Source organism: Oncorhynchus mykiss, chromosome 30 (genome assembly GCF_013265735.2).
Source record: "Oncorhynchus mykiss isolate Arlee chromosome 30, USDA_OmykA_1.1, whole genome shotgun sequence".
NCBI lineage: Eukaryota > Metazoa > Chordata > Actinopteri > Salmoniformes > Salmonidae > Oncorhynchus > Oncorhynchus mykiss.
The window spans coordinates 2,583,924-2,609,949 of record NC_050570.1 but is presented as its reverse complement, the minus strand read 5'-3'; the positions used below and the strand labels follow the sequence as shown (position 1 = coordinate 2,609,949).

At 46.0% G+C, this 26,026-nt stretch overlaps 3 protein-coding genes and 7 non-coding genes across 14 annotated transcripts in view; 8 read left to right on the top strand and 2 right to left on the bottom strand.

Moving 5' to 3' along the window:
- Positions 1–15,508, bottom strand: part of zwilch (zwilch kinetochore protein) — a 38,843-nt gene extending 23,335 nt beyond the window's left edge. The window contains exons 1-10 of one of the 4 annotated variants that reach the window (XM_036968822.1): positions 15,310–15,508; positions 12,748–12,877; positions 12,445–12,578; positions 11,281–11,324; positions 11,104–11,250; positions 10,910–10,989; positions 9,541–9,696; positions 7,184–7,255; positions 6,775–6,868; positions 6,533–6,579 (exon numbers count right to left, since the gene is read on the bottom strand). In XM_036968822.1, the coding sequence (XP_036824717.1) occupies positions 6,533–6,579; positions 6,775–6,868; positions 7,184–7,255; positions 9,541–9,696; positions 10,910–10,989; positions 11,104–11,250; positions 11,281–11,324; positions 12,445–12,578; positions 12,748–12,877; positions 15,310–15,359 (954 nt within the window). In that variant the 5' untranslated portion in view covers positions 15,360–15,508. Of the gene's footprint in view, positions 1–6,532; positions 6,580–6,774; positions 6,869–7,183; positions 7,256–9,540; positions 9,697–10,909; positions 10,990–11,103; positions 11,325–12,444; positions 12,579–12,747; positions 12,878–15,309 lie in introns of all 4 variants that reach the window. The other 3 variants (XM_036968824.1, XM_036968823.1, XM_036968821.1) reach the window with 3 other exon arrangements.
- A 252-nt stretch (positions 15,509–15,760) lies between these two features.
- Positions 15,761–21,901, top strand: rpl4 (ribosomal protein L4). The gene is made up of 10 exons (XM_036968831.1): positions 15,761–15,990; positions 16,660–16,831; positions 17,333–17,439; positions 18,404–18,542; positions 19,704–19,828; positions 20,079–20,208; positions 20,533–20,689; positions 20,954–21,037; positions 21,387–21,507; positions 21,746–21,901. Exons 1-10 carry the CDS (start codon positions 15,988–15,990, stop codon positions 21,839–21,841), a joined length of 1,134 nt encoding a protein of 377 aa, XP_036824726.1. The 5' UTR covers positions 15,761–15,987; the 3' UTR covers positions 21,842–21,901.
- On the top strand, positions 16,440–16,538 carry LOC118945909. Its single transcript, XR_005041062.1, has one exon. It is a non-coding gene; the product is annotated as a small nucleolar RNA SNORD16 (small nucleolar RNA).
- On the top strand, positions 16,895–16,961 carry LOC118945906. The gene has a single exon (XR_005041059.1). It is a non-coding gene; the product is annotated as a small nucleolar RNA SNORD18 (small nucleolar RNA).
- LOC118945911 lies at positions 18,148–18,246 on the top strand. Its single transcript, XR_005041064.1, has one exon. It is a non-coding gene; the product is annotated as a small nucleolar RNA SNORD16 (small nucleolar RNA).
- LOC118945910 lies at positions 19,152–19,252 on the top strand. Its single transcript, XR_005041063.1, has one exon. It is a non-coding gene; the product is annotated as a small nucleolar RNA SNORD16 (small nucleolar RNA).
- On the top strand, positions 19,911–19,979 carry LOC118945905. Its single transcript, XR_005041058.1, has one exon. It is a non-coding gene; the product is annotated as a small nucleolar RNA SNORD18 (small nucleolar RNA).
- LOC118945908 lies at positions 20,802–20,869 on the top strand. The gene has a single exon (XR_005041061.1). It is a non-coding gene; the product is annotated as a small nucleolar RNA SNORD18 (small nucleolar RNA).
- LOC118945907 lies at positions 21,124–21,191 on the top strand. Its single transcript, XR_005041060.1, has one exon. It is a non-coding gene; the product is annotated as a small nucleolar RNA SNORD18 (small nucleolar RNA).
- Positions 21,902–22,095: 194 nt separating the features above from the next.
- Positions 22,096–26,026, bottom strand: part of map2k1 (mitogen-activated protein kinase kinase 1) — a 51,895-nt gene continuing 47,964 nt past the window's right edge. Inside the window, exons 10-12 of one of the 2 annotated variants that reach the window (XR_005040885.1) lie at positions 25,806–25,851; positions 23,577–24,040; positions 23,452–23,486 (exon numbers count right to left, since the gene is read on the bottom strand). Coding sequence is in view for 1 of the 2 variants with exons in the window: in XM_036968829.1 (XP_036824724.1) it covers positions 23,927–24,040; positions 25,806–25,851 (160 nt within the window). In the remaining variant the exon portion in view is untranslated. Of the gene's footprint in view, positions 24,041–25,805; positions 25,852–26,026 lie in introns of both variants that reach the window. The other variant, XM_036968829.1, reaches the window with a different exon arrangement.

The window sequence follows — 26,026 nt, the reverse complement described above, 5'->3', positions numbered from 1 at the left end:
CAAAAACCTATCCAAGCCAAAACCTTCATACCATAACCACTACACACAGCCTACATAGTTGTCACCATATTAGCTAACGTCATAGTTAACATAGCTACTAGAATTAACGTGTTAGTAAACCCGTTACAATCATGCAGTAGTTACCTCGACATAGAAGAGTTCCAGCATTGGACAGCCTTAGCCAGCTAGCTAGCTAACATAGCATCCTTCTCAGTTTGAGCCGAGTGTTTGAATAAGCTAAACTTGCTAGCTGCGTTCGCTAGCTAAGTAAGTGAAAAAGTCCCAAGAAATATAGCTAGCTCTCTGCCTTGCTTTCGCTTCGCCTTCATTTTTGAAGATATTAAAATTGTTCCAACTATTGTCTCTCAGTCTTTGAGTGAACTACTCACCCCATTTTATCCATGAACTGACAACTTGTCAGTTCATGCTGCAAAAGCTCTGATAGCTTCCGGAGGACATCCTTCAACCTGTCATAATTACTGTGTGGAAGGGGGTAAAAACCCATGAGCCTCCAAGGTTTTGTATTGAAGTCAATGTAACCAGAGGAGGACGGAAGCTAGCTGTCCTCCGGCTACACCATGGTGCTACCACACAGAGTGCTGTTGAGGCTACTGTAGACCTTCATTGCAAAATAGTGTTTTAATCAATTATTTGGTGACATGGGAATGTATTTATACATTTAGCATTTAAAGAAATGTTTCACTATTGATTATTTTATTCACCGAGGAGGATGGTCTTCCCCTTCCTCCTCTCAGGAGCCTCCACTGACCTAACATGATGCAGCCACCACTATGCCTGGAGAGTGGCGTTGTATTGGATTTGCCCCAAACACAACACTTTGTATTCAGGACAAATTGTGAATTGCTTTGCCACATTTTTTTGCAGTATTACTTTAGTGTCTTATAGCAAAAAGGATGCATGTTTTGGAATATTTTTAAAAATTCTGTACAGGCTCCCTTCCTTCTTTCACTCTGTAATTTAGGTTAGTATTGTAGAGTAACTACAATTATGTTGATCCATCCTCAGTTCTCTCCTATCACAGCCATTAAACTCTGGTATTGAGGTTAGTATTGTAGAGTAACTACAATTATGTTGATCCATCCTTAGTTCTCTCCTATCACAGCCATTAAACTCTGTAACTGTTTTAAAGTCACCATTGTCCTCATGATGAATTCCCTGACAGGTTTCCTTCCTCTCCGGCAACTGAGTTAGGAAGGACGCCTGTATCTTTGTAGTGACTGGGTGTATTGATGTGTACACCATGCTCAAAAGGGATACTACCAATAGGCGTTGGAAAACCTCCCTGGTCTTTGTGGTTGAATCTTTGCCTGAAATTCACTTCTTGACTAAGGGACCTTACAGATAATTGTATGTGTGGGGTACAGAGAGGATCATTTAAAAAATCCTGTTAAAACACTATTACTGCACAGAGAGATGGAGAGATGGGGTAGATGGAGAGATGGGGTAGATGGAGAGATGGGGTAGATGGAGAGAAGGGGTAGATGGAGAGAAGGGGTAGATGGAGAGATGGGGTAGATGGAGAAGATGGAGAGATGGGGTAGATGGAGAGATGGGGTAGATGGAGAAGATGGAGAGATGGGGTAGATGGAGAGATGGGAGAGATGGGGTAGATGGAGAGATGGGAGAGATGGGGTAGATGGAGAGATGGGAGAGATGGGGTAGATGGGGTAGATGGAGAGATGGGGTAGATGGAGATGAATGGATGGAGAGATGGGGTAGATGGAGAGATGGGGTAGATGGAGAGATGGGGTATATGGAGAGATGGGGTAGATGGAGAGATGGGGTAGATGGAGAGATGGGGTAGGTGGAGAGAAGGGGTAGGTGGAGAGAAGGGGTAGATGGAGAGAAGGGGTAGATGGAGAGAAGGGGTAGATGGAGAGAAGGGGTAGATGGAGAGAAGGGGTAGATGGAGAGAAGGGGTAGATGGAGAGAAGGGGTAGATGGGGTAGATGGAGAAGATGGAGAGATGGGGTAGATGGAGAAGATGGAGAGATGGGGTAGATGGAGAGATGGGAGAGATGGGGTAGATGGAGAAGATGGAGACATGGGGTAGATGGAGAGATGGGGTAGATGGAGTAGATGAGAGATGGGGTAGATGGAGAGATGGGGTAGATGGAGAGATGGGGTAGATGGAGAGATGGGGTAGATGGAGAGAAGGGGTAGATGGAGAGAAGGGGTAGGTGGAGAGATGGGGTAGGTGGAGAAGATGGAGAGATGGGGTAGATGGAGAACATGGAGAGATGGGGTAGATGAATGGATGGAGAGATGGGGTAGATGGGGTAGATGGGGTAGATGGAGAGATGGGGTAGATGGAGAGATGGAGAGATGGGGTAGGCGGAGAGATGGGGTAGGCGGAGAGATGGGGTAGGCGGAGAGATGGGGTAGGCGGAGAGATGGGGTAGGCGGAGAGATGGGGTAGGCGGAGAGATGGGGTAGATGGACAGATGGGGTAGATGGACAGATGGGGTAGATGGACAGATGGGGTAGATGGACAGATGGGGTAGATGGACAGATGGGGTAGGCGGACAGATGGGGTAGGCGGAGAGATGGGGTAGGCGGAGAGATGGGGTAGGCGGAGAGATGGGGTAGGCGGAGAGATGGGGTAGGCGGAGAGATGGGGTAGGCGGAGAGATGGGGTAGGCGGAGAGATGGGGTAGGCGGAGAGATGGGGTAGGCGGAGAGATGGGGTAGGCGGAGAGATGGGGTAGGCGGAGAGATGGGGTAGATGGAGAGATGGGGTACATGGAGAGATGGAGAGATGGGGTAGGTGGAGAGATGGAGAGATGGGGTAGGTGGAGAGATGGAGAGATGGGGTAGATGGAGAGATGGAGAGATGGGGTAGATGGAGAGATGGAGAGATGGGGTAGATGGAGAGATGGAGAGATGGGGTAGATGGAGAGATGGGGTAGATGGAGAGATGGGGTAGATGGAGAGATGGAGAGATGGGGTAGGCGGAGAGATGGGGTAGGCGGAGAGATGGAGAGATGGGTTAGGCGGAGAGATGGGGTAGGCGGAGAGATGGGGTAGGCGGAAAGATGGGGTAGGCGGAAAGATGGGGTAGGCGGAAAGATGAATAGATGGAGAGATGGGGTAGATGGACAGATGGGGTAGATGGACAGATGGGGTAGATGGACAGATGGGGTAGATGGACAGATGGGGTAGATGGACAGATGGGGTAGATGGACAGATCGGGTAGATGGACAGATGGGGTAGATGGACAGATGGACAGATGAATGGATGGAGAGATGGGGTAGATGGACAGATGGGGTAGGCGGAGAGATGGGGTAGGCGGAGAGATGGGGTAGGCGGAGAGATGGGGTAGGCGGAGAGATGGGGTAGGCGGAGAGATGGGAGAGATGGGGTAGGCGGAGAGATGGGAGAGATGGGGTAGGCGGAGAGATGGGGTAGGCGGAGAGATGGGGTAGGCGGAGAGATGGGGTAGGCGGAGAGATGGGGTAGGCGGAGAGATGGGGTAGGCGGAGAGATGGGGTAGGCGGAGAGATGGGGTAGGCGGAAAGATGGGGTAAATGGAAAGATGAATGGATGGAGAGATGGGGTAGGTGGAGAGATGAATGGATGGAGAGATGGGATAGATGGAGAGATGGGGTAGGCGGAGAGATGGGGTAGGCGGAGAGATGGGGTAGGCGGAGAGATGGGGTAGGCGGAGAGATGGGGTAGGCGGAGAGATGGGGTAGGCGGAGAGATGGGGTAGGCGGAGAGATGGGGTAGGCGGAGAGATGGGGTAGGCGGAGAGATGGGGTAGATGGAGAGATGGGGTAGATGGAGAGATGAATGGATGGAGAGATGGGGTAGATGGGAGAGATGGAGAGATGGGGTAGATGGAGTAGATGGGGTAGATGGGGAGATGGGGTAGGTGGAGAGATGGGGTAGGTGGAGAGATGGGGTAGGTGGAGAGATGAATGGATGGAGAGATGGGGTAGGTGGGAGAGATGGGGTAGATGGAGTAGATGGGGTAGGCGGAGAGATGGGGTAGGTGGAGAGATGGGGTAGATGGAGTAGATGGGGTAGGCGGAGAGATGGGGTAGGTGGAGAGATGGGGTAGGTGGAGAGATGGAGAGATGGGGGTAGATGGAGTAGATGGAGAGATGGGTAGGTGGGAGAGATGGAATGATGGGGTAGGTGGGAGAGATGGAGAGATGGAGTAGATGGAGAGATGGGTAGGTGGGAGAGATGGAGTAGATGGAGAGATGGGTAGGTGGGAGAGATGGAGTAGATGGAGAGATGGGGTAGGCGGAGAGATGGGGTAGGCGGAGAGATGGGGTAGGCGGAGAGATGGGGTAGGCGGAGAGATGGGGTAGGCGGAGAGATGGGGTAGGCGGAGAGATGGGGTAGGCGGAGAGATGGGGTAGATGGAGAGATGGGGTACATGGAGAGATGGAGAGATGGGGTAGGTGGAGAGATGGAGAGATGGGGTAGGTGGAGAGATGGAGAGATGGGGTAGATGGAGAGATGGAGAGATGGGGTAGATGGAGAGATGGGGTAGATGGAGAGATGGAGAGATGGGGTAGATGGAGAGATGGAGAGATGGGGTAGATGGAGAGATGGGGTAGATGGAGAGATGGGGTAGATGGAGAGATGGAGAGATGGGGTAGGCGGAGAGATGGGGTAGGCGGAGAGATGGAGAGATGGGTTAGGCGGAGAGATGGGGTAGGCGGAGAGATGGGGTAGGCGGAGAGATGGGGTAGGCGGAAAGATGGGGTAGGCGGAAAGATGGGGTAGATGGAGAGATGGGGTAGATGGACAGATGGGGTAGATGGACAGATGGGGTAGATGGACAGATGGGGTAGATGGACAGATGGGGTAGATGGACAGATGGGGTAGATGGACAGATGGGGTAGATGGACAGATGGGGTAGATGGACAGATGGGGTAGATGGACAGATGGACAGATGAATGGATGGAGAGATGGGGTAGATGGACAGATGGGGTAGGCGGAGAGATGGGGTAGGCGGAGAGATGGGGTAGGCGGAGAGATGGGGTAGGCGGAGAGATGGGGTAGGCGGAGAGATGGGAGAGATGGGGTAGGCGGAGAGATGGGAGAGATGGGGTAGGCGGAGAGATGGGGTAGGCGGAGAGATGGGGTAGGCGGAGAGATGGGGTAGGCGGAGAGATGGGGTAGGCGGAGAGATGGGGTAGGCGGAGAGATGGGGTAGGCGGAGAGATGGGGTAGGCGGAAAGATGGGGTAAATGGAAAGATGAATGGATGGAGAGATGGGGTAGGTGGAGAGATGAATGGATGGAGAGATGGGATAGATGGAGAGATGGGGTAGGCGGAGAGATGGGGTAGGCGGAGAGATGGGGTAGGCGGAGAGATGGGGTAGGCGGAGAGATGGGGTAGGCGGAGAGATGGGGTAGGCGGAGAGATGGGGTAGATGGAGAGATGGGGTAGATGGAGAGATGGGGTAGATGGAGAGATGAATGGATGGAGAGATGGGGTAGATGGGAGAGATGGAGAGATGGGGTAGATGGAGTAGATGGGGTAGATGGGGAGATGGGGTAGGTGGAGAGATGGGGTAGGTGGAGAGATGGGGTAGGTGGAGAGATGAATGGATGGAGAGATGGGGTAGGTGGGAGAGATGGGGTAGATGGAGTAGATGGGGTAGGCGGAGAGATGGGGTAGGTGGAGAGATGGGGTAGATGGAGTAGATGGGGTAGGCGGAGAGATGGGGTAGGTGGAGAGATGGGGTAGGTGGAGAGATGGAGAGATGGGGGTAGATGGAGTAGATGGAGAGATGGGTAGGTGGGAGAGATGGAATGATGGGGTAGGTGGGAGAGATGGTGTAGATGGAGAGATGGGTAGGTGGGAGAGATGGGGTAGATGGAGAGATGGGTAGGTGGGAGAGATGGAGAGATGGAGTAGATGGAGAGATGGGTAGGTGGGAGAGATGGAGTAGATGGAGAGATGGGTAGGTGGGAGAGATGGAGTAGATGGAGTAGATGGAGAGATGGAGTAGACGGAGAGATGGGGTAGATGGAGAGATGAATGGATGGGAGAGATGGAGAGATGGAGTAGATGGAGAGATGAATGGATGGGGTAGATGGAGAGATGAATGGATGGGAGAGATGGAGTAGATGGAGAGATGGAGTAGATGGAGAGATGGAGTAGATGGAGAGATGGGGTAGATGGAGAGATGAATGGATGGGAGAGATGGAGAGATGGAGTAGATGGAGAGATGAATGGATGGGGTAGATGGAGAGATGGAGTAGATGGAGAGATGAATGGACGGGAGAGATGGAGAGATGAATGGATGGGAGAGATGGAGTAGATGGAGAGATGGAGAGATGGAGTAGATGGAGAGATGGGGTAGATGGAGAGATGAATGGATGGGAGAGATGGAGAGATGGAGTAGATGGAGAGATGAATGGATGGGGTAGATGGAGAGATGAATGGATGGGAGAGATGGAGTAGATGGAGAGATGAATGGATGGGAGAGATGGAGTAGATGGAGAGATGAATGGATGGGAGAGATGGAGAGTGATACCAGTCATACCTCTTTGGTAGACTGATCCTGCAGAGTCTTTACAGTGTTCTGAAGTTCTGAAAAGGAGAAGAAGTAGTGAGCGAAAGACAATAAAGATTATAATATATATATATTTTTAAACATGTTTATTTCAGAGTGGTTACAAAGCAACTCATTTCATATAGTTGTGAAAAGTTGTTTTTCTAATAAATGTTTGCTTAAAATGTTGGAGATGCTTAAATGACAAAATGTCTGAAATGTCACCATCCTACCATCCAGGTATTCCCTTGTCATCTGCACAGCAGACCTGGTCTCCACAGGTTCCATCCACTCCGTCTCTCCGGTCCTCAGACCATCAGCCAGGATCTGACAACCACAACCAGCAACAGGCTTTAAAACACTACATTAGGTCTATAGTGTGATAGCCCAGGCTGAACGGTGTTGCTCACCAGGGTTGGGGTCAATTCCATTTAAAATTCAGAAAGTAATTCCTAATTGAATTTCCTCATTGAAAAGCATTGAAGAGCATTTGAATTGGATTATCAAGTTTACTTCCTGAATTGGCTGGAATTTAAATGGGAATTGACCCCAACCCACATCATTGAAATGTAGGTTTAAAACAGGCTAATAGTGGGATGCCTAAAAAAAAAGGCATTTCAAAGTATTATTTTTGGCACAAACCTGTAGAAACTCCAGCTCCTTGTACAACAGATACATGGGACTTCTCATGTCGCCACTGGACACCTTGATATTCTGCAGGGGGGAGAGGAGTTACCAAGCAGTCCCTCCATCCTGGATACTAGTCTAGATCCGAGAGAAACAGTCCCTCCATCCTGGATACTAGTCTAGATCCGAGAGAAACAGTCCCTCCATCCTGGGTACTAGTCTAGATCTGAAAGAAACAGTCCCTACATCCTGGGTACTAGTCTAGATCTGAGAGAAACAGTCCCTCCATCCTGGGTACTAGTCTAGATCCGAGAGAAACAGTCCCTCCATCCTGGGTACTAGTCTAGATCCGAGAGAAACAGTCCCTACATCCTGGGTACTAGTCTAGATCCGAGAGAAACAGTCCCTACATCCTGGGTACTAGTCTAGATCCGAGAGAAACAGTCCCTACATCCTGGGTACTAGTCTAGATCCGAGAGAAACAGTCCCTACATCCTGGGTACTAGTCTAGATCCGAGAGAAACAGTCCCTCCATCCTGGGTACTAGTCTAGATCCGAGAGAAACAGTCCCTCCATCCTGGGTACTAGTCTAGATCTGAGAGAAACAGTCCCTCCATCCTGGGTACTAGTCTAGATCCGAGAGAAACAGTCCCTACATCCTGGGTACTAGTCTAGATCTGAGAGAAACAGTCCCTACATCCTGGGTACTAGTCTAGATCCGAGAGAAACAGTCCCTCCATCCTGGGTACTAGTCTAGATCCGAGAGAAACAGTCCCTACATCCTGGGTACTAGTCTAGATCCGAGAGAAACAGTCCCTCCATCCTGGGTACTAGTCTAGATCCGAGAGAAACAGTCCCTCCATCCTGGGTACTAGTCTAGATCCGAGAGAAACAGTCCCTACATCCTGGGTACTAGTCTAGATCCGAGAGAAACAGTCCCTCCATCCTGGGTACTAGTCTAGATCCGAGAGAAACAGTCCCTACATCCTGGGTACTAGTCTAGATCTGAGAGGGTTGGAGAGTTGTAAGCAGGGGTTGGAACCGGGTTCAAGGAAGAAAGAAAAATTATAATTGAGGAACAGAATCAGAATGAAAGTGATCTATACTGTTCAGGATGAGAACAGTTATTTTTAAAGCATAGAACAGGTTAAAAACATTCATTTTTTTCCATTCCCACAAAAACACAAAGTCCTCAGAGTAAAAAATCAAATAAAAAACATGGAAGATGATACAAACATACATGGAGAACCAAGAGGAAATGAAGAAAACAGCTGGACTCCAGACCTACCCTACCGTTCAACAGTTTGGGGTCACTTAGAAAGGTCCTTGTTCTTGAATGAAAAGCACTTTTTTTTTGTCCATTAAAATAACATCAAATTGATCAGAAATACAGGGTAGACATTGTTAATGTTGTAAATGACTATTGGAGCTGGAAACGGCTGATTTTTAATGGACACACTGTGGCCAGTAGCCAGAGGGGGGGGGGGGGGCTACAGTAGCCGACGGTTCGGAGGGGGGAGGGGCTACAGTAGCCAACGGTTTGGAGGGGGGGAGGGGCTACAGTAGCCTACGGTTCGGAGGGGGGAGGGGCTAGAGTAGCCTACGGTTCGGAGGGGGGAGGGGCTAGAGTAGCCTACGGTTCGGAGGGGGGAGGGGCTACAGTAGCCTACGGTTCGGAGGGGGGAGGGGCTACAGTAGCCTACGGTTCGGAGGGGGGAGGGGCTACAGTAGCCTACGGTTCGGAGGGGGGAGGGGCTACAGTAGCCTACAGTTCGGAGGGGGGAGGGGCTACAGTAGCCTACGGTTCGGAGGGGGGAGGGTAGCCTACTGATGTTACAAGCGTGATTCAGATTTCTTCATTTGAGTAGACTGGATACATTTTTCCAATGCTAGTTAAGGACACTATAGTGATCACGTTTCACGTTGGATTTATTAAACTACAAAAAAGTTTTTTTTTTACATTTTAATTCTGGTGCCGCTCTGCACACACAAGCTTAGCTAGCTACCTCTGGTCCAACGTTAAGCCAACTGTCTGAAGTTCCAAGACATTCCTTCATAGAAGCCGCTCATCTGTGGGACTAACTCAGATCCTGATTGTCATAAGAAGCGCTTCAAGCCCAAGCCTCCTCATCCACCCTCTCTCGTCCCAATTTCAACAGTTACTTTTTTTTTAATTTCAAATGTCAACCGGTTCAGAACTTTATTCCTCCAGTCGAAACAGTGGAAAAGAATAAATTAATATTGGTTCCAACCCCTTGGTACTACGCAATATGCTGCCACCTTTACACCTATCCAACCCGGCAGATCTACACAAATGCCCAGGGTGTAGGGGCCAGGGGTTGATTTGGGTTGCAAGCCCAAGTGTAACTCACCAGAGTGGCCATGGAGGAGAGAGGTGGAGTCTCCAGGATCGTCTCCACGTGGCTCCATCTGAAGTCCACTGTGACACTGCTCTGAGATTCGATAGTCGTGTTCTCCACCACTGTAGACCCAAACAGGCTGTACTGGGCTGTGCCTCTTGCAACCATCTGGGAAGGAGAAGGACAGGGAATCAAGGAAGTGATACAGACCACATAGACAGTCTGGGTGTTGAGTAGGTCTGTTTCACATAATTAAATACATATATGAATGGAGGACAACATCAGAAAAGCAGTAAACGCAGCAGTATACCTAGCTCAACACTGAGTCTCAGCCAGTCTGCAGTATACCTAGCTCAACACTGAGTCTCAGCCAGTCAGCAGTATACCTAGCTCAACACTGAGTCTCAGCCAGTCTGCAGTATACCTAGCTCAACACTGAGTCTCAGCCAGTCTGCAGTATACCTAGCTCAACACTGAGTCTCAGCCAGTCTGCAGTATACCTAGCTCAACACTGAGTCTCAGCCAGTCTGCAGTATACCTATAGCTCAACACTGAGTCTCAGCCAGTCTGCAGTATACCTAGCTCAACACTGAGTCTCAGCCAGTCTGCAGTATACCTAGCTCAACACTGAGTCTCAGCCAGTCTGCAGTATACCTAGCTCAACACTGAGTCTCAGCCAGTCTGCAGTATACCTAGCTCAACACTGAGTCTCAGCCAGTCTGCAGTATACCTAGCTCAACACTGAGTCTCAGCCAGTCTGCAGTATACCTAGCTCAACACTGAGTCTCAGCCAGTCGGCAGTATACCTAGCTCAACACTGAGTCTCAGCCAGTCAGCAGTATACCTATAGCTCAACACTGAGTCTCAGCCAGTCGGCAGTATACCTAGCTCAACACTGAGTCTCAGCCAGTCAGCAGTATACCTATAGCTCAACACTGAGTCTCAGCCAGTCAGCAGTATACCTATAGCTCAACACTGAGTCTCAGCCAGTCGGCAGTATACCTAGCTCAACACTGAGTCTCAGCCAGTCAGCAGTATACCTATAGCTCAACACTGAGTCTCAGCCAGTCTGCAGTATACCTAGCTCAACACTGAGTCTCAGCCAGTCGGCAGTATACCTAGCTCAACACTGAGTCTCAGCCAGTCAGCAGTATACCTATAGCTCAACACGGAGTCTCAGCCAGTGGGCAGTATACCTAGCTCAACACTGAGTCTCAGCCAGTCGGCAGTATACCTAGCTCAACACTGAGTCTCAGCCAGTCGGCAGTATACCTAGCTCAACACTGAGTCTCAGCCAGTGGGCAGTATACCTAGCTCAACACTGACAGTCTTAGCCAGGGAAATATCAGAGAAACAGGAGGGACTAGGAGCTAGGCTTTACCATGGACGGATGATGTCTTCTCTTGTGTTCCTGTTTCAGCTCATCTAAGGTGATGAATGCGCCCTTGTCCACAGTTGAACCTGAACATGTACGATAAACAACATGAAAGATGCATCATCTATTGAAACCATGAATTTCAATGTTTATGACACGAGCTCTTAAATGAATACACGTCTCTACACTCTGGCCCTTACCTGCACACGTGACGGCGTATAGCTTGACCCCAGAGACTTTGTTGCCGGTGCAGGCGGTCTCCGCTCCTAGCCAGGTGGTACCAGCAGGGTCGGCCATGTCACAACGTACCCAGAGAGGGAGCAGGGGGGCTGGGGAGACCGCTGGAGGGAGCAGGTCGGCTGGGGACACCGCTGGAGATACAATGCTGTTCTGAGACATTGTGTACCAAGACAACAGCTGCCTGTAAGCAGAGAACACAGCTCAACATCTGAACAGATATAGCGACACACAGACAGGGTGCTATTACCATGGTTTCATATGCCATATTAATACAATTGTAAAATGTAAAAACACAACTAACACTAGAAGAACAACAAGATGGAGGAGAAGAACAACAAGATGGAGGAGGAGATGGAGGAGAACAACAATAAGATGGAGGAGGAGAACAACAACAAGATGGAGGAGGAGAACGAGAACAACAACAAGATGGAGGAGAAGAACAACAACAAGATGGAGGAGGAGATGGAGGAGAAGAACAACAAGATGGAGGAGGAGATGGAGGAGAACAACAATAAGATGGAGGAGGAGAACAACAACAAGATGGAGGAGGAGAACGAGAACAACAACAAGATGGAGGAGAAGAACAACAAGATGGAGGAGGAGATGGAGGAGAACAACAACAAGATGGAAGAGGAGAACAACAACAAGATGGAGGAGGAGAACAACAACAAGATGGAGGAGAAGAACAACAACAAGATGGAGGAGAACAACAACAAGATGGAAGAGGAGAACAACAACAAGATGGAGGAGGAGAACAACAACAAGATGGAGGAGGAGAACAACAACAAGATGGAGGAGAAGAACAACAAGATGGAGGAGGAGATTGAGGAGAACAACAACAAGATGGAAGAGGAGAACAACAACAAGATGGAGGAGGAGAACAACAACAAGATGGAGGAGAAGAAGAACAACAAGATGGAGGAGAACAACAACAAGATGGAGGAGGAGAAAATGGAGGAGGAGAACAACAACAAGATGGAAGAGGAGAACAACAACAAGATGGAGGAGGAGAACAACAACAAGATGGAGGAGAAGAAGAACAACAAGATGGAGGAGAAGAAGAACAACAAGATGGAGGAGAACAACAACAAGATGGAGGAGGAGAACAACAACAAGATGGAGGAGGAGAAAATGGAGGACAACAACAACAAGATGGAGGAGGAGAAGATGGAGGAGGAGAACAACAACAAGATGGAGAACAACAAGATGGAGTAGGAGAACAACAAGATGGAGGAGGAGAACAACAACAAGATGGAGGAGGAGAAGATGGAGAAGAAGAACAACAAGATGGAGGAGGAGACCTTGCTTTCATGATGGTGAGAGGCTGTGGCCCCAACTCTATCTTGACTTCATGATTTGTCTCATCGTCAGAGTGCGTCTCATCGTCAGAGTGCGTCTCATCCATTTTGTCATCTTCATGGTCGATCTGTGGGGCCTTGTCACACGACGACACAGTAAAATAGCGGATCAATATTCGAACGATTGGGTGAATTGATTGTCTAATGGAAATACAGTATACAATAATACAAAATGAATCATGCAAAGATACTCAATAATAAATTGAGTGGATTGATTGTAAATCTCTTCAATGGAGCAGAACTTACCGTTTTCTCACAGATGAAGACTGGTCTGTCACCAGTGTAGATGTTGTGGAGATGTTTCCCTCCATTCACTCTCAGTATCTGGACGTCTTCGTCATATATACAGGAGTCTTTGCAGTCATCTTGAAGAGACCTAAAAATCATAAATGCATAAAATAAATTAACATTGCTGATTGGCTGAACCAGTATCTGGGTACACAACCCAATCAAGCCGCACTGCTTCTTAACACAGCGCGCATCCAACCCGGAAGCCAGCCGCACCAATGTGTCGGAGGAAACACTGTGCACCTGGCTACCTTGGTGAGCACGCACTGCGCCCGGCCCGCCACAGGAGGCGCTGGTGCGCGATGAGGCAAGGATATCCCTACCAGGATATCCACTAATGTGATTTTAGCTTCTAAAATGTGAGATTTGGGTTTTCATAGCCTCCATACTGACTCTGTACCGGTAGCCCCTGTATATAGCCTCCATACTGACTCTGTACCGGTAGCCCCTGTATATAGCCTCCACATTGACTCTGTACCGGTACCCCCTGTATATAGTCTCCACATTGACTCTGTACCGGTACCCCCTGTATATAGCCTCCACATTGACTCTGTACTGGTGCCCCCTGTATATAGCCTCCACATTGACTCTGTACCGGTACCCCCTGTATATAGTCTCCACATTGACTCTGTACCGGTACCCCCTGTATATAGCCTCCACATTGACTCTGTACCGGTACCCCCTGTATATAGTCTCCACATTGACTCTGTACCGGTACCCCCTGTATATAGCCTCCACATTGACTCTGTACCATAACACCCCGTATATAGCCTCCACATTGACTCTGTACCAGTGCCCCCTGTATATAGCCTCCACATTGACTCTGTACCGGTGCCCCCTGTATATAGCCTCCACATTGACTCTGTACCGGTGCCCCCTGTATATAGCCTCCACATTGACTCTGTACTGGTACCCCCTGTATATAGTCTCCACACTGACTCTGTACCATAACACCCTGTATATAGCCTCCACATTGACTCTGTACTGGTACCCCCTGTACATAGCCTCCACATTGACTCTGTACCGTAATACCCTGTATATAGCCTCCACATTGACTCTGTACTGGTACCCCCTGTACATAGCCTCCACATTGACTCTGTACTGGTACCCCCTGTATATAGCCTCCACATTGACTCTGTACTGGTACCCCCTGTATATAGTCTCCACACTGACTCTGTACCATAACACCCTGTATATAGCCTCCACATTGACTCTGTACCGGTACCCCCTGTATATAGCCTCCACATTGACTCTGTACCGGTACCCCCTGTATATAGCCTCCACATTGACTCTGTACCGGTACCCCCTGTATATAGCCTCCACATTGACTCTGTACCGGTACCCCCTGTATATAGTCTCCACATTGACTCTGTACCGTAACCCCCTGTATATAGCCTCCACATTGACTCTGTACTGGTACCCCGTGTATACAGCCTCCACATTGACTCTGTACCGGTACCCCCTGTATATAGCCTCCACATTTGACTCTGTACCGTCTGAAGGGAGAGAGACAGCTATAGTATTAGCAGACGTTAGTTATGCAGTTATTACCCCAGTATGTGGTTTACTCCAGAGGAAGATTTTTCGTAATTCTGTAAAAAAAAATATATATAATTATCGAGTCTCTACTGGAAGCCTGGTGGTGTTTATTCTAGTGGTGAAGATAATTTAACACCATGTCGAGCTTCGCTGCCAAACCCATACGCCTAATATTTAACATTGAGGAAATGTGAGCATAATCATTATTTTAGCGATCCGTGTTAGATATCCCTCCTAATGAAAAGCACACCCCGTCCTGCCGGTATGAGCTGCTGGACACCACACTTGAACGTGATATGCGTTTATGGATGAGAATGTGAACTTGCCATTTCCAAAAATGAGCTCAGTAGAGATGATCTGCTTTGCGATCGGTTGCCTATGCCAACTGCCAGGATTTAATTAAATATGCCTAGACATTATACTTTATTGCGCATGTAATTAAACGGACATTTGGCTATGTTCAACTTCAATTCATTGGCAGAAAACGTGCATCAGACAAAACATTTTTTTTATTTTTTTATTATGATTTTGTCTCTGGCTTGCAAAGCACATAAATTCACTGTCGGCTTGGCCTTATATGTAGGCTAGCATACTGATGGTGGAGTAACAGCTGAGCCCGAATACACTTTCAATTTACACCTACATCTCTGTCTTCACTGTTCCCTTCTTGCGCAATTCATGTATCTCCGCTTGCCTCTCTCTCGTCCATCCTCTGGCTATATAAATACATTTGATTTGTATTCCTCTTATACACTGTTGCCACAAAGTTGGAAGCACAAAATAGTCTATAATGGAATTGTTGGCTTTTGCTTTACGATTTCACCCTTCATTGGAACTAAAAGGGGGCCTAGACCCTTATTCCTCCTCCGCCAAACTTTACAGTGGACACTATGCAATGATTAGCTAACTCAGCTAACTAGCTAACGAAGTACAGAATAACAAACAGGTAGTCAGTCACACATTTGAAAATCGATAACTCACCGAAGCATTTTCGAAAACTGTACAACATCGGCGATGATCTTGGAGCCCATTTCATTTGGGTTGATAGTTACCGAAATAGTACGTTAGTTGGTGTTTTGAAGTCAGAAAAATACAAAATAAAAGACTGAACTTTGACGTTCGCGCCAAAACAGCCAGTGAACCCTTGACGTCATCAGTCTACACGACGAACACAAACTATTTTTAATATATTATTATTTATTTTTTTACAAAGACGAGTAAGAAAATAATACGTATTTTTACACAACTGTCCCGTGTGGTAGTTATATTTAAGAAAGAAAAAAAATATATATATATTTGATTCCAGGAAATAATTACATGAAAGTAGTCCGGTCACCAACTTGTTTCCTCCGCCGTACTGCGCAGTAGGGACCTATGTAATCTCATGTATAAAAATAGTTTTAGCCGTTGTATAGTATTTCAAGTTCGATATATTAAAATGTTTATAACATGAAAGAGTACGTATATTGATTTAGAATCGAAAAACATGCCTCTGTGTAGTATTGAATTCATTGAACGTTTCAGTTTTTGTCGGAAGTGTGACGTTTTCTTTGTCGGAAGCATATGTCCTGTGAGTTGCATTACCAACTTCCTTTTCTACTGTGGCCGCCATTGAGTAAGGAGCGTGGTTCGTCGGCGAGCCGAGACTAAAACATAAAAATGGTGAGAATCCTAGCTTTTTGTATCAGCAAATACTATTTAACATTAGCAATCAATCGAAATTGCAAAAAAAGACAGACTTCTCTCGCCAATATGTTTGTTTAGGCAATACAATTTAACACATTTTACGGAGAATCTGAAGGAAGTTGATACGAGGAGCCATTTTGTCTGCAATGTTCTAAGCCAAGTCACACGTGTGCTTTTCCTTTCAACCACAGGCCGTATTTGATAAAATAGACGAAGTTCGTAAACCAGTACACATTTCTTCACGCAACTGCTTTGAATATGTACTTGGTAAACTATAGATCACGTACACATTTGCGTAAGCTAGTCAGCTGCAGATAATTAATCCAAAGATCACACATTTTCTGGTTAGCGTGGTACCTAGCTACTAGCATGGTGGCTAGCGGGACTGAGAGAGAGAAAAAAATACGTGGTATTTTACATGTACTTGCTATGATGGTGTAATTTGCGTCCTACTTTGCGATCAGTCGACAAATGCCTATTGTCATATGCTGGCGCAAGTGAATGACGACAACTGAGTCTGAGCAAGATGACCATTAAACTACATGCAGCTAGCTAACGTTAATCATCCGACACGCTACATGCGATTAGGTACATTGTAAGAATTTTGCGTAACATGCATCTGATTTTGACCGTGTTCTCCCACAGGCTTGTGCCCGGCCTTTAATCTCGATCTACTCCGAGAAAGGAGAAAGCTCAGGCAAAAATGTTGTCATGCCTGCGGTGTTCAAGGCTCCCATCCGCCCCGACATTGTCAACTTCGTGCACACCAACATGCGCAAGAACAGTCGTCAGCCTTATGCCGTCAGCGGACTGGCAGGTGAGTGATCGTTTGAACATTTATTCAATCAAATAAGCAATTTCTTTGGATACAGGTGAAAAGCTTTGGTGATGAGTTTTAACTTCGGTCCGTGTTTCTGAAACCTGATTATACTAGAAGTTCTGAAGGGCTTTCACCTGTACAACTGGACAAAATATGTCAACACATGGGAACTGTGTTGGTTTCATGGTCTGAAAAAAAAAAAGGATCCCAGAATGTTGCCATACTCATAACTTATTTCTCATGTTCTGCGTGAGGCGAATGGTCGTCACACCAGATACTGACTGGTTTTCTGATCCATGCCTAACTTTATTTTTAATGGATCATAAACAACAGGTGCAGATCTGTTTTCCCAGGCCTGTGAAATCCATAGATTAGGGCCTAATTCATATATTTTTTTTTAAATTGACGGATGTCTTTTATATGAACAAACTCATTGTTACATTATATATGTTTTATTTGGGATATATATCTAATGGTTGTAATGTTTGTGTGTTCCAGGTCACCAGACCAGTGCTGAGTCCTGGGGTACAGGCAGAGCTGTGGCCCGTATCCCCCGTGTGAGGGGAGGTGGAACCCACCGCTCCGGCCAGGGAGCCTTCGGCAATGTATCCTCTCGGACAGTTTAGCCCTTCAAGGATACGTTTACTTTTTATATTTTGGACTCAAATGGCATGTTATAGAACTGTCCAATAGACTTCCTCGTCCTCCTGCTGCATTATGGGAGCTTGTTTAAAACTGAACCTTTACTCTAAAATACAGCCTTTTACAAACTGAAACTATAGTGACGCAGGTCTTTAGATTTTGTGCACATGAAATGGTTAATTCTGAACTTTATCTGCAATGTTAAATTGGATTTGGTGGCACTCAAGTGGGTTCCACTATCCAGCTTTTCTCTGTATTCCGCGTGTAGAAAGGAGGGAGAGGTAAGCACTTAATTAAGTCGCCCCCGAAAAAAGTAATCAACATTTCAGGAGGACACATTTTCTTGTGTACAACCTCTAAAGACCTGTACCATGACACTTCGCTGTTTCAAAAAGCACATGTTCAATCACATGATATTTTCATCCCAAATACAGATTTTTTTTAAATATGTTTTTAAATAAATGTACGATATGTTTTCCTTTATATTGTTCACCATGTCTCTAATGTCTGTGTTCATTAGGGCTCATCTCAACAAAACGTTTTTGCAATCGACTTCTTAAGTCTTATTGTACAAATACGAGTGGCACCTAATTGTTTGTATTTTCATCCATTTGTGTTGCCTAATGAACGCAGCCCATGTAGATGGTAGTTATATAGACACTCCCGAGGCTTGCAGTGATGGTGTAATTTGCGTCCTACACTGTGATCAGTGACGTTATGCCTGATGTCATATACTGGCACAAGTGGCTGACGAACCTTGAGTCTGAGCAAGATACTCGCAAAAAACATTTTAGGGCCTGTTTCCCCGAACGAAAAACAGTCATTACTGGTTAAACGTGTCCAGTAATCAAGTTCTTTGAAGAAGCCATGTCTCTTCGTCCGTTTAGCTCGTTGCATTTCCTTGACCCACCCCCCCTGTGACTGTAGATGTGTCGTGGAGGTCGCATGTTCGCGCCCACCAAGACGTGGCGCCGCTGGCACCGCAGGATCAACACCACCCAGAAGCGTTACGCCATCTGCTCCGCTCTGGCCGCCTCCGCCCTGCCCGCTCTCGTCATGTCCAAAGGTACGCCTCCTGTCATCCTTTCATGCAGCACAGTTCGTTTTTTATTTTGTTATTCTTTTTCATCAGTGTTATGGTCCCTAATATATATATATATCTCATTTAATCTTAAACATTGGAGAATAATTTTTTACTTCAATTTATGTAGCCTGATATCTATGATAAACGTATTACCGATCTAAACGTCATGTTCCTATTATAAGTGTAGCGAGAGAGAGACATGATCACGCTGCTACGTCATACTGGACGGATATCAACCTGCTTGAACACCCAGTAACTCAGATAATGCATTAAAACGGGAAATGACCCAGAGAATCGTCGGATCGAACAGTCACTCGGATGCACAAACGCGATATGACGTTCAGCGTGTGGGGGAACCGTTGCTTTTTTTTTTGCTGTATACGAGCTGGTGTCTGGAGTACTATGTGACTAACGATTGATAAATTATGAATACTTGGTATTTATCCACGTTTTTAATGAGTGGCATCCCATAGTACATGGAATATACAGCATGAAATAATACTTTGTACCTTTTAAACCCCCCCAACAAAATAAAATCCAAATTAGTGCTTGTGACAATCACACGCTTTTAAAATGTTGATCCATAAGACTTGCGATGATGGTGTAATTTGCGTCTGACTCTGTGTGCAGTGATGGTTTGCCGACTGTCTTGTAGCTGGCACGGTGGGTTGACGAGATAATAATTCTGAGCAAGCTGTCTTAATGTGCCTCTACCAGAGAAGCTGTACGCGTATACTGGACTAGTAGCCATTAGTGTTGCGCGGTGCACACCGAAACGGCAGTGCTTTTCAATATTAGAACACGGGAAAAATGGTTTCGGTACTAGAATTTGTTACTTTCATTGGTTACGTTAAATGTCACTTATCATATACGGCTCGAGTTTGTCTGAATCTTCTCGGAGGGGGGGGCGTATTTAGCTAGCCAGGTTTTAGTTTGTCTGAATCTTCTCAGGGGGGGCGTATTTAGCTAGCCAGGTTTTTAGTTTGTCTGAATCTATTTAGCTAGCCAAGCAACTGACGCGCTGGCGACAATAGAACGTCATTACCTTCAGACCGACAGGAGGATACAATTCTGATCAAAATAACACGTAGAATTAGAACATAAAGCAACTGTACAACAATCTGAAGCCTCTCCCTCCTCCAGGACACCGCATCGAGGAGATCCCAGAGGTTCCCCTGGTGGTTGACGACAAAGTGGAGGGTTACAAGAAGACTAAAGAGGCCGTGCTGCTGCTGAAGAAACTCAAAGCCTGGAACGACATCAAGAAGGTTTGTAAATGGCTAGTGTTGACACTGTCTCTCTCTGGTCATCGCTGACCTGCGTACACGTTGTACTGTGTACAGTGACGTGAAGCTGTGATGAGGTTCCACTTCAGGTCCGTGTTTCTGAATCCTGATTTCTAATGGAAGTCCTGAGCATGAATACTGATATTAGCGAGATAAAAGCACAGCTGTTGTCTCCTTCTGTTGACTTAAGGTGCTAAGTGTGTGTGTGTCCTCTCTGTGTGTGTGCGTGCAGGTGTACGCGTCACAGCGCATGCGAGCTGGCAAAGGTAAGATGAGGAATCGCAGGCGTATCCAACGCAAAGGACCGTGCATCATCTACAACCAGGACCAAGGTGTCACCAAGGCCTTCAGAAACATCCCTGGTATGTACTGGCTAGAGGGGACCCTGGGGGGAGGGGGCAAGAAGGAACCCTGGGGGGGCGGGCAATGGAAGTTCTGATTCCCATTCAGGTCCATGTTCGTGAAAATCAGAAGTTCTGAGCCCAACCTGATATCAGTCATGATGGTTTAATATTATGTTTTTGTGTAGGACCAAAACCAATACAAAAATCAATAGTTCTAACTATTTCTCTAATATAATGTTTATTTACTTATTCGTGTCTGGTGTCATTTTCCTCTGTAGATTTGCGCATCTGCTAAATGATCGGCATGTTTACTCGTTGTGTATTTGCCGCTCTTTCACCCAGGCATCACCCTGCAGAACGTGAACAAGCTGAACCTGCTGAGGCTCGCCCCCGGAGGTCACGTTGGTCGGTTCTGTATCTGGACCGAGTCCGCCTTCCGCAAGCTGGATCAGCTCTACGGGACCTGGCGCAAGTCTGCCTCTCTCAAGGTGGACTACAAGTGAGTAGAACGGGCGTTACGCGGCGCCCCAGCCGGTTTAAAGAAAAAACCGGTTGACGTTAGTAATCTGGCGTTGTAGTGAGCCAGAGTTTCAGTGACAGTTATTTAATTTCTACGGTGATGAGCTTCTACTTCGGTCCGTGTTTCTGAATCCTGATATCTACCAGAAGTTCTGAGTTTTTAACGAGTGGTCTGTTGCTAAACCACATGCTGCTTCCTAACAGAGGTACTGTTGTAGTCTGACCCCTGTCCTGTCTCCTCCAGTCTGCCCATGCACAAGATGACCAACACAGATCTGAGCAGGATCCTGAAGAGTGAGGAGATCCAGAAAGCACTCCGTGCACCAAAGTAAGCCCCCCCCCCCTCCCCGGTTCGCTTTATATTGTACAGTGCATTGTGGGTATTGTAGTACGTTATGCTTCGCGGTGACATTGAAGCCATGATGAGGTTCCACTTCAGGTCCGTGTTTCTGAATCCTGATTTTAATTGGAGTCCTGAGCACGACCAGATTGCATCCCCCCCATTCCCAACATAGTGCACTGCATTTGATCACGGCCAAGTTGCCTTGGATCTAAAGTAGTGCACTATTTAGGGAATGTTGTGCCTCTTGGGATGCTCCTATTCTCAACACATCGACCACAAAATATCAACAGATTTTCACCTCCTACTAACCCCGGTCTCTCGTGTCTCCTCACAGCAAGAAGATCAGGCGCAGAGTCCTGAAGAAGAACCCCCTGAAGAACCTGAGAATAATGATGAAGCTGAACCCCTACGCCAAGACAGCCAGACGTCAAGCCATCCTGCTGCATGACCCGGCTGTGAGTAGAACACCAAAATGGCCGACCGTGGCGCTCTGTAACATAGAAAAGACCTGTATAATAGGGAAACTGGACCCAAGATGGCCGATGGCTATTTGTTGCATAGAAAGACCTGTATAATAGGGAAACTGGACCCAAGACTCGTATTGTAGCACTCTCGACTACTCGCATCAGTACCATCTGTGTACATTAACCCTGCCCAGGTCCTGTCTATATGAGTGTCTCTCTCTACACACAGATCAAGGCCAAGATGCTGAAGCCCAAGAAGAAGCCGGCCAAGAAGCCAGCCCCCGCCAAGGCAGCCCCCACCAAGGCAGCCCCCAAAAAGGCATAAATCAGCTCTTCTAACAGACGGTGGCGTTCAGATGGTTTCAAATAAAATCTAAACAAAAGTCCTAGTTGTCTATTTATTTAATCAGGAATACAGCCTGGTTGCCGCTCTTGACTCGTGGATTTGTCATGTGTGGCGTGACAATGAATGTACATGAAGCCACAAACCGATCAGGGACCCTTCATTCGTTTGAGTGCGACCGTTTGTCAGTAATTTTAAAAGCTACGATGGAACAATTTTCAGGTACTGTTTATTATATATTATACCACATAGCATCATTTAGACCGTTTTACAGAGGATGGTCCCAGTCTGGATGTAAACCGCTAGCCTGGGTCCCAGTCTGGATGTAAACCGCTAGCCTGGGTCCCAGTCTGGATGTAAACCGCTAGCCTGGGTCCCAGTCTGTAAACAGCCTTTACAATTATACAGCTTTTCAAATCGCACAACTTAAATGCCACCATTTTTTTTATCGGGGAACTGCTGTCAGGTCTGAACGGTGACCTCTGGGGGTCTAAACTCAAAGGAAGGTCTGCTGCTTCTAGTTGTCATTTTAAATGTGCCCAATTTAAGACTCTGGACAACCAGGCGTTCCTAACTAATCCGCGACCTTTTCATCAAACGATTATAAAGTCCTCAAGCGGATGGGGAGCTTCTCCGCACAGCCATTTCCAGAGATCTTCGATCGGTTTCAAGTCCAGGGTTTGGCTGGACCACTCAAGGACATTTAAGGGCCAGTTTCCCAGACCCAATTAAGCCTAGTCCTGTTACTAAAATGCACTTTCAATGGAAATTCTCCAGGGCTAAGCTTAATCTGGGTCCCAAGAACCTGCCCCAAGATTTGTCCCAAAGCCACTCCTGCGTTGTCTTGGTTGTGTGCTTGGGATCATTGACGGTAGCTGCCTTGACTTAGGGTCATTTAAAAAAAAAATGGGATTAAATCTATTTTAGAATAAGGCTGTAATGTAACAGTGTGGAAAAAGGCTGAATACTTTCCAAATGCCACTATTTAAGATAAAACAAGGGAGGAGTGAACAGACAAACTCATTCCATGGAGGACTGACACCTTTTGATGTAGTAGGATATTTCCTAAAACAGTCTGGCAAGTAGGCTTTAAAGTATCTGTCTAGTCTGGCAAGTAGGCTATACAGTACCTGTCTAGTCTGGCAAGTAGGCTTTAAAGTACCTGTCTAGTCTGGCAAGTAGGCTTTACAGTACCTGTCTAGTCTGGCAAGTAGGCTTTACAGTACCTGTCTAGTCTGGCAAGTAGGCTATACAGTACCTGTCTAGTCTGGCAAGTAGGCTATACAGTACCTGTCTAGTCTGGCAAGTAGGCTATACAGTACCTGTCTAGTCTGGCAAGTAGGCTATACAGTACCTGTCTAGTCTGGCAAGTAGGCTATACAGTACCTGTCTAGTCTGGCAAGTAGGCTATACAGTACCTGTACATCCAGTGTTTTGTTCCTTGCTCCTAGGTGGCAGGCCTTTATAGTCAGAGGAGAACCCTATTTAGAGACAGTGGGGAAGGACAACCCTATTTAGAGACAGTGGGGGAGGTGGCAGACAGCAATAATATTCTATTAGGGGGGGGGGCAGTGATTGCTCAGACAGTTTCCCAAGCTTAAATATTGTCTTTATTAAAACAGCAGACCTACATACTGTCCTTATTAAAACAGCAGACCTACATACTGTCCTTATTAAAACAGCAGACCTACATACTGTCCTTATTAAAACAGCAGACCTACCTAGTCATAGAGGATAACCCAATTTAGAGGTGGTGTTTAAAGTGGCAGACATTTCTTAAAGTCAGGTTGGTCACTTCCTGTTTGGTTCATTGTGAATACCACCCCGATGAAACAAAGCAATTCTGTTTGAATACAGGCTATGAGTGTTTGGCTAAGCAGGTGTGTGTCCCAATATCTCCTTAAGTGTACACTTGTTTGCTGCTTCCCCAAGAAAATTGGATTGGTGGAAGCATGAGCTAGTGGGAGTTTCCACCACTTTCAAATCATTGAAAGGGAAGTGAACAAGTGGACACTTTGGTCGGAAGGAGAGCTAATTGGGACGTAACCAAGGTGTATAGAAGGGCCGTCACATGCCCACACTGTGTGTTGGGGTGACTGGCTGGTTGAGTCCAATGGTGCTACACAGCCAGCCTGCAAAGTCCACCTCCTCTGCCTCCGACTGTTTGATGAATTGATGAACCTGGAGAGAGATGTCAGTCAAGAGAGACATGGTTACTATTACTGGATTTTCATTACATTAACCAGGAAGTCCTGACACCAAGGGGTCTTTATTTAACCAGGAAGTCCTACTGACACCAAGGTCTATTTTACAGACGAGCTGTAAATTACACAAATGCAAGCAGTAATAACATATGGTAACCCTTTATACATAACCCTAACCCTAAATACATATCCCTAACCCTTTATACATAACCCTAAATACATAACCCTAACCCTTTATACATAACCCTAACCCTTTATACATAACCCTAAATACATAACCCTAACCCTAAATACATAACCCTAACCCTTTATACATAACCCTAAATGCATAACCCTTTATACATAACCATAACCCTAAATACATAACCCTAACCCTTTATACATAACCCTAACCCTTTATACATAACCCTCACCCTTTACACATAACCCTTTATACATAACCCTAAATACATAACCCTAACCCTTTATACATAACCCTAACCCTTTATACATAACCGTAAATGCATAACCCTTTATACATAACCATAACCCTAAATACATAACCCTAACCCTTTACACATAACCCTTTATACATAACCCTAAATACATAACCCTAACCCTAAATACATAACCCTAAATGCATAACCCTTTATACATAACCATAACCCTGAATACATAACCCTAACCCTTTACACATAACCCTTTATACATAACCCTAAATACATAACCCTAACCCTAAATGCATAACCCTAACCCTTTATACATAACCCTAAATACATAACCATAACCCTAAATACATAACCCTAACCCTAAATACATAACCCTAACCCTTTATACATAACCCTAAATGCATAACCCTTTATACATAACCATAACCCTAAATACATAACCCTAACCCTTTACACATAACCCTTTATACATAACCCTAACCCTTTATACATAACCCTAAATACATAACCCTCACCCTTTATACATAACCCTAAATACATAACCCTAACCCTAAATACATAACCCTAACCCTTTATACATAACCCTAAATGCATAACCCTTTATACATAACCATAACCCTAACCCTTTACACATAACCCTTTATACATAACCCTAAATACATAACCCTAACCCTAAATACATAACCCTAAATGCATAACCCTTTATACATAACCATAACCCTAAATACATAACCCTAACCCTTTATACATAACCCTAAATACATAACCCTAACCCTTTATACATAACCCTAAATACATAACCCTAACCCTAAATACATAACCCTAACCCTTTATACATAACCCTAACCCTTTATACATAACCCTAAATACATAACCCTAACCCTTTATACATAACCCTAAATACATAACCCTAACCCTAAATACATAACCCTAACCCTTTATACATAACCCTTTATACATAACCCTAAATACATAACCCTTTATACATAACCCTAAATACATAACCATAACCCTTTATACATAACCCTAAATACATAACCCTAAATACATAACCATAACCCTTTATACATAACCCTAAATACATAACCCTAACCCTTTACACATAACCCTAAATACATAACCCTAACCCTTTACACATAACCCTTTATACATAACCCTAACCCTCAATACATAACCCTAACCCTTTACACATAACCCTAACCCTAAATACATACATAATACCACAGTATAGAGTCTGTTGTTTTTCAGTAGAGAGAGAAGGATCACAAGCGCAACAAGGCGCTTTTACATTGGGAACTAAATGAATCCACTCACCATCAACTGCTTCAGGTCTGCCCTGTCTGCTGGGTTCTTGATCAAACTGTCAACAAATAAAAGTATGTAGTTTATATAATAATAATGCATTCCATTTAGCAGAAGGTTTTATCCAAAGCAACTCTGTCGTGCGTGGGTATAATTTTTATTTGGTTGGCCCCTGCGGGAATCAATCCCACAATCCTTGTCATTTTGGAGTCACTTGTATGTTTCTAAACACT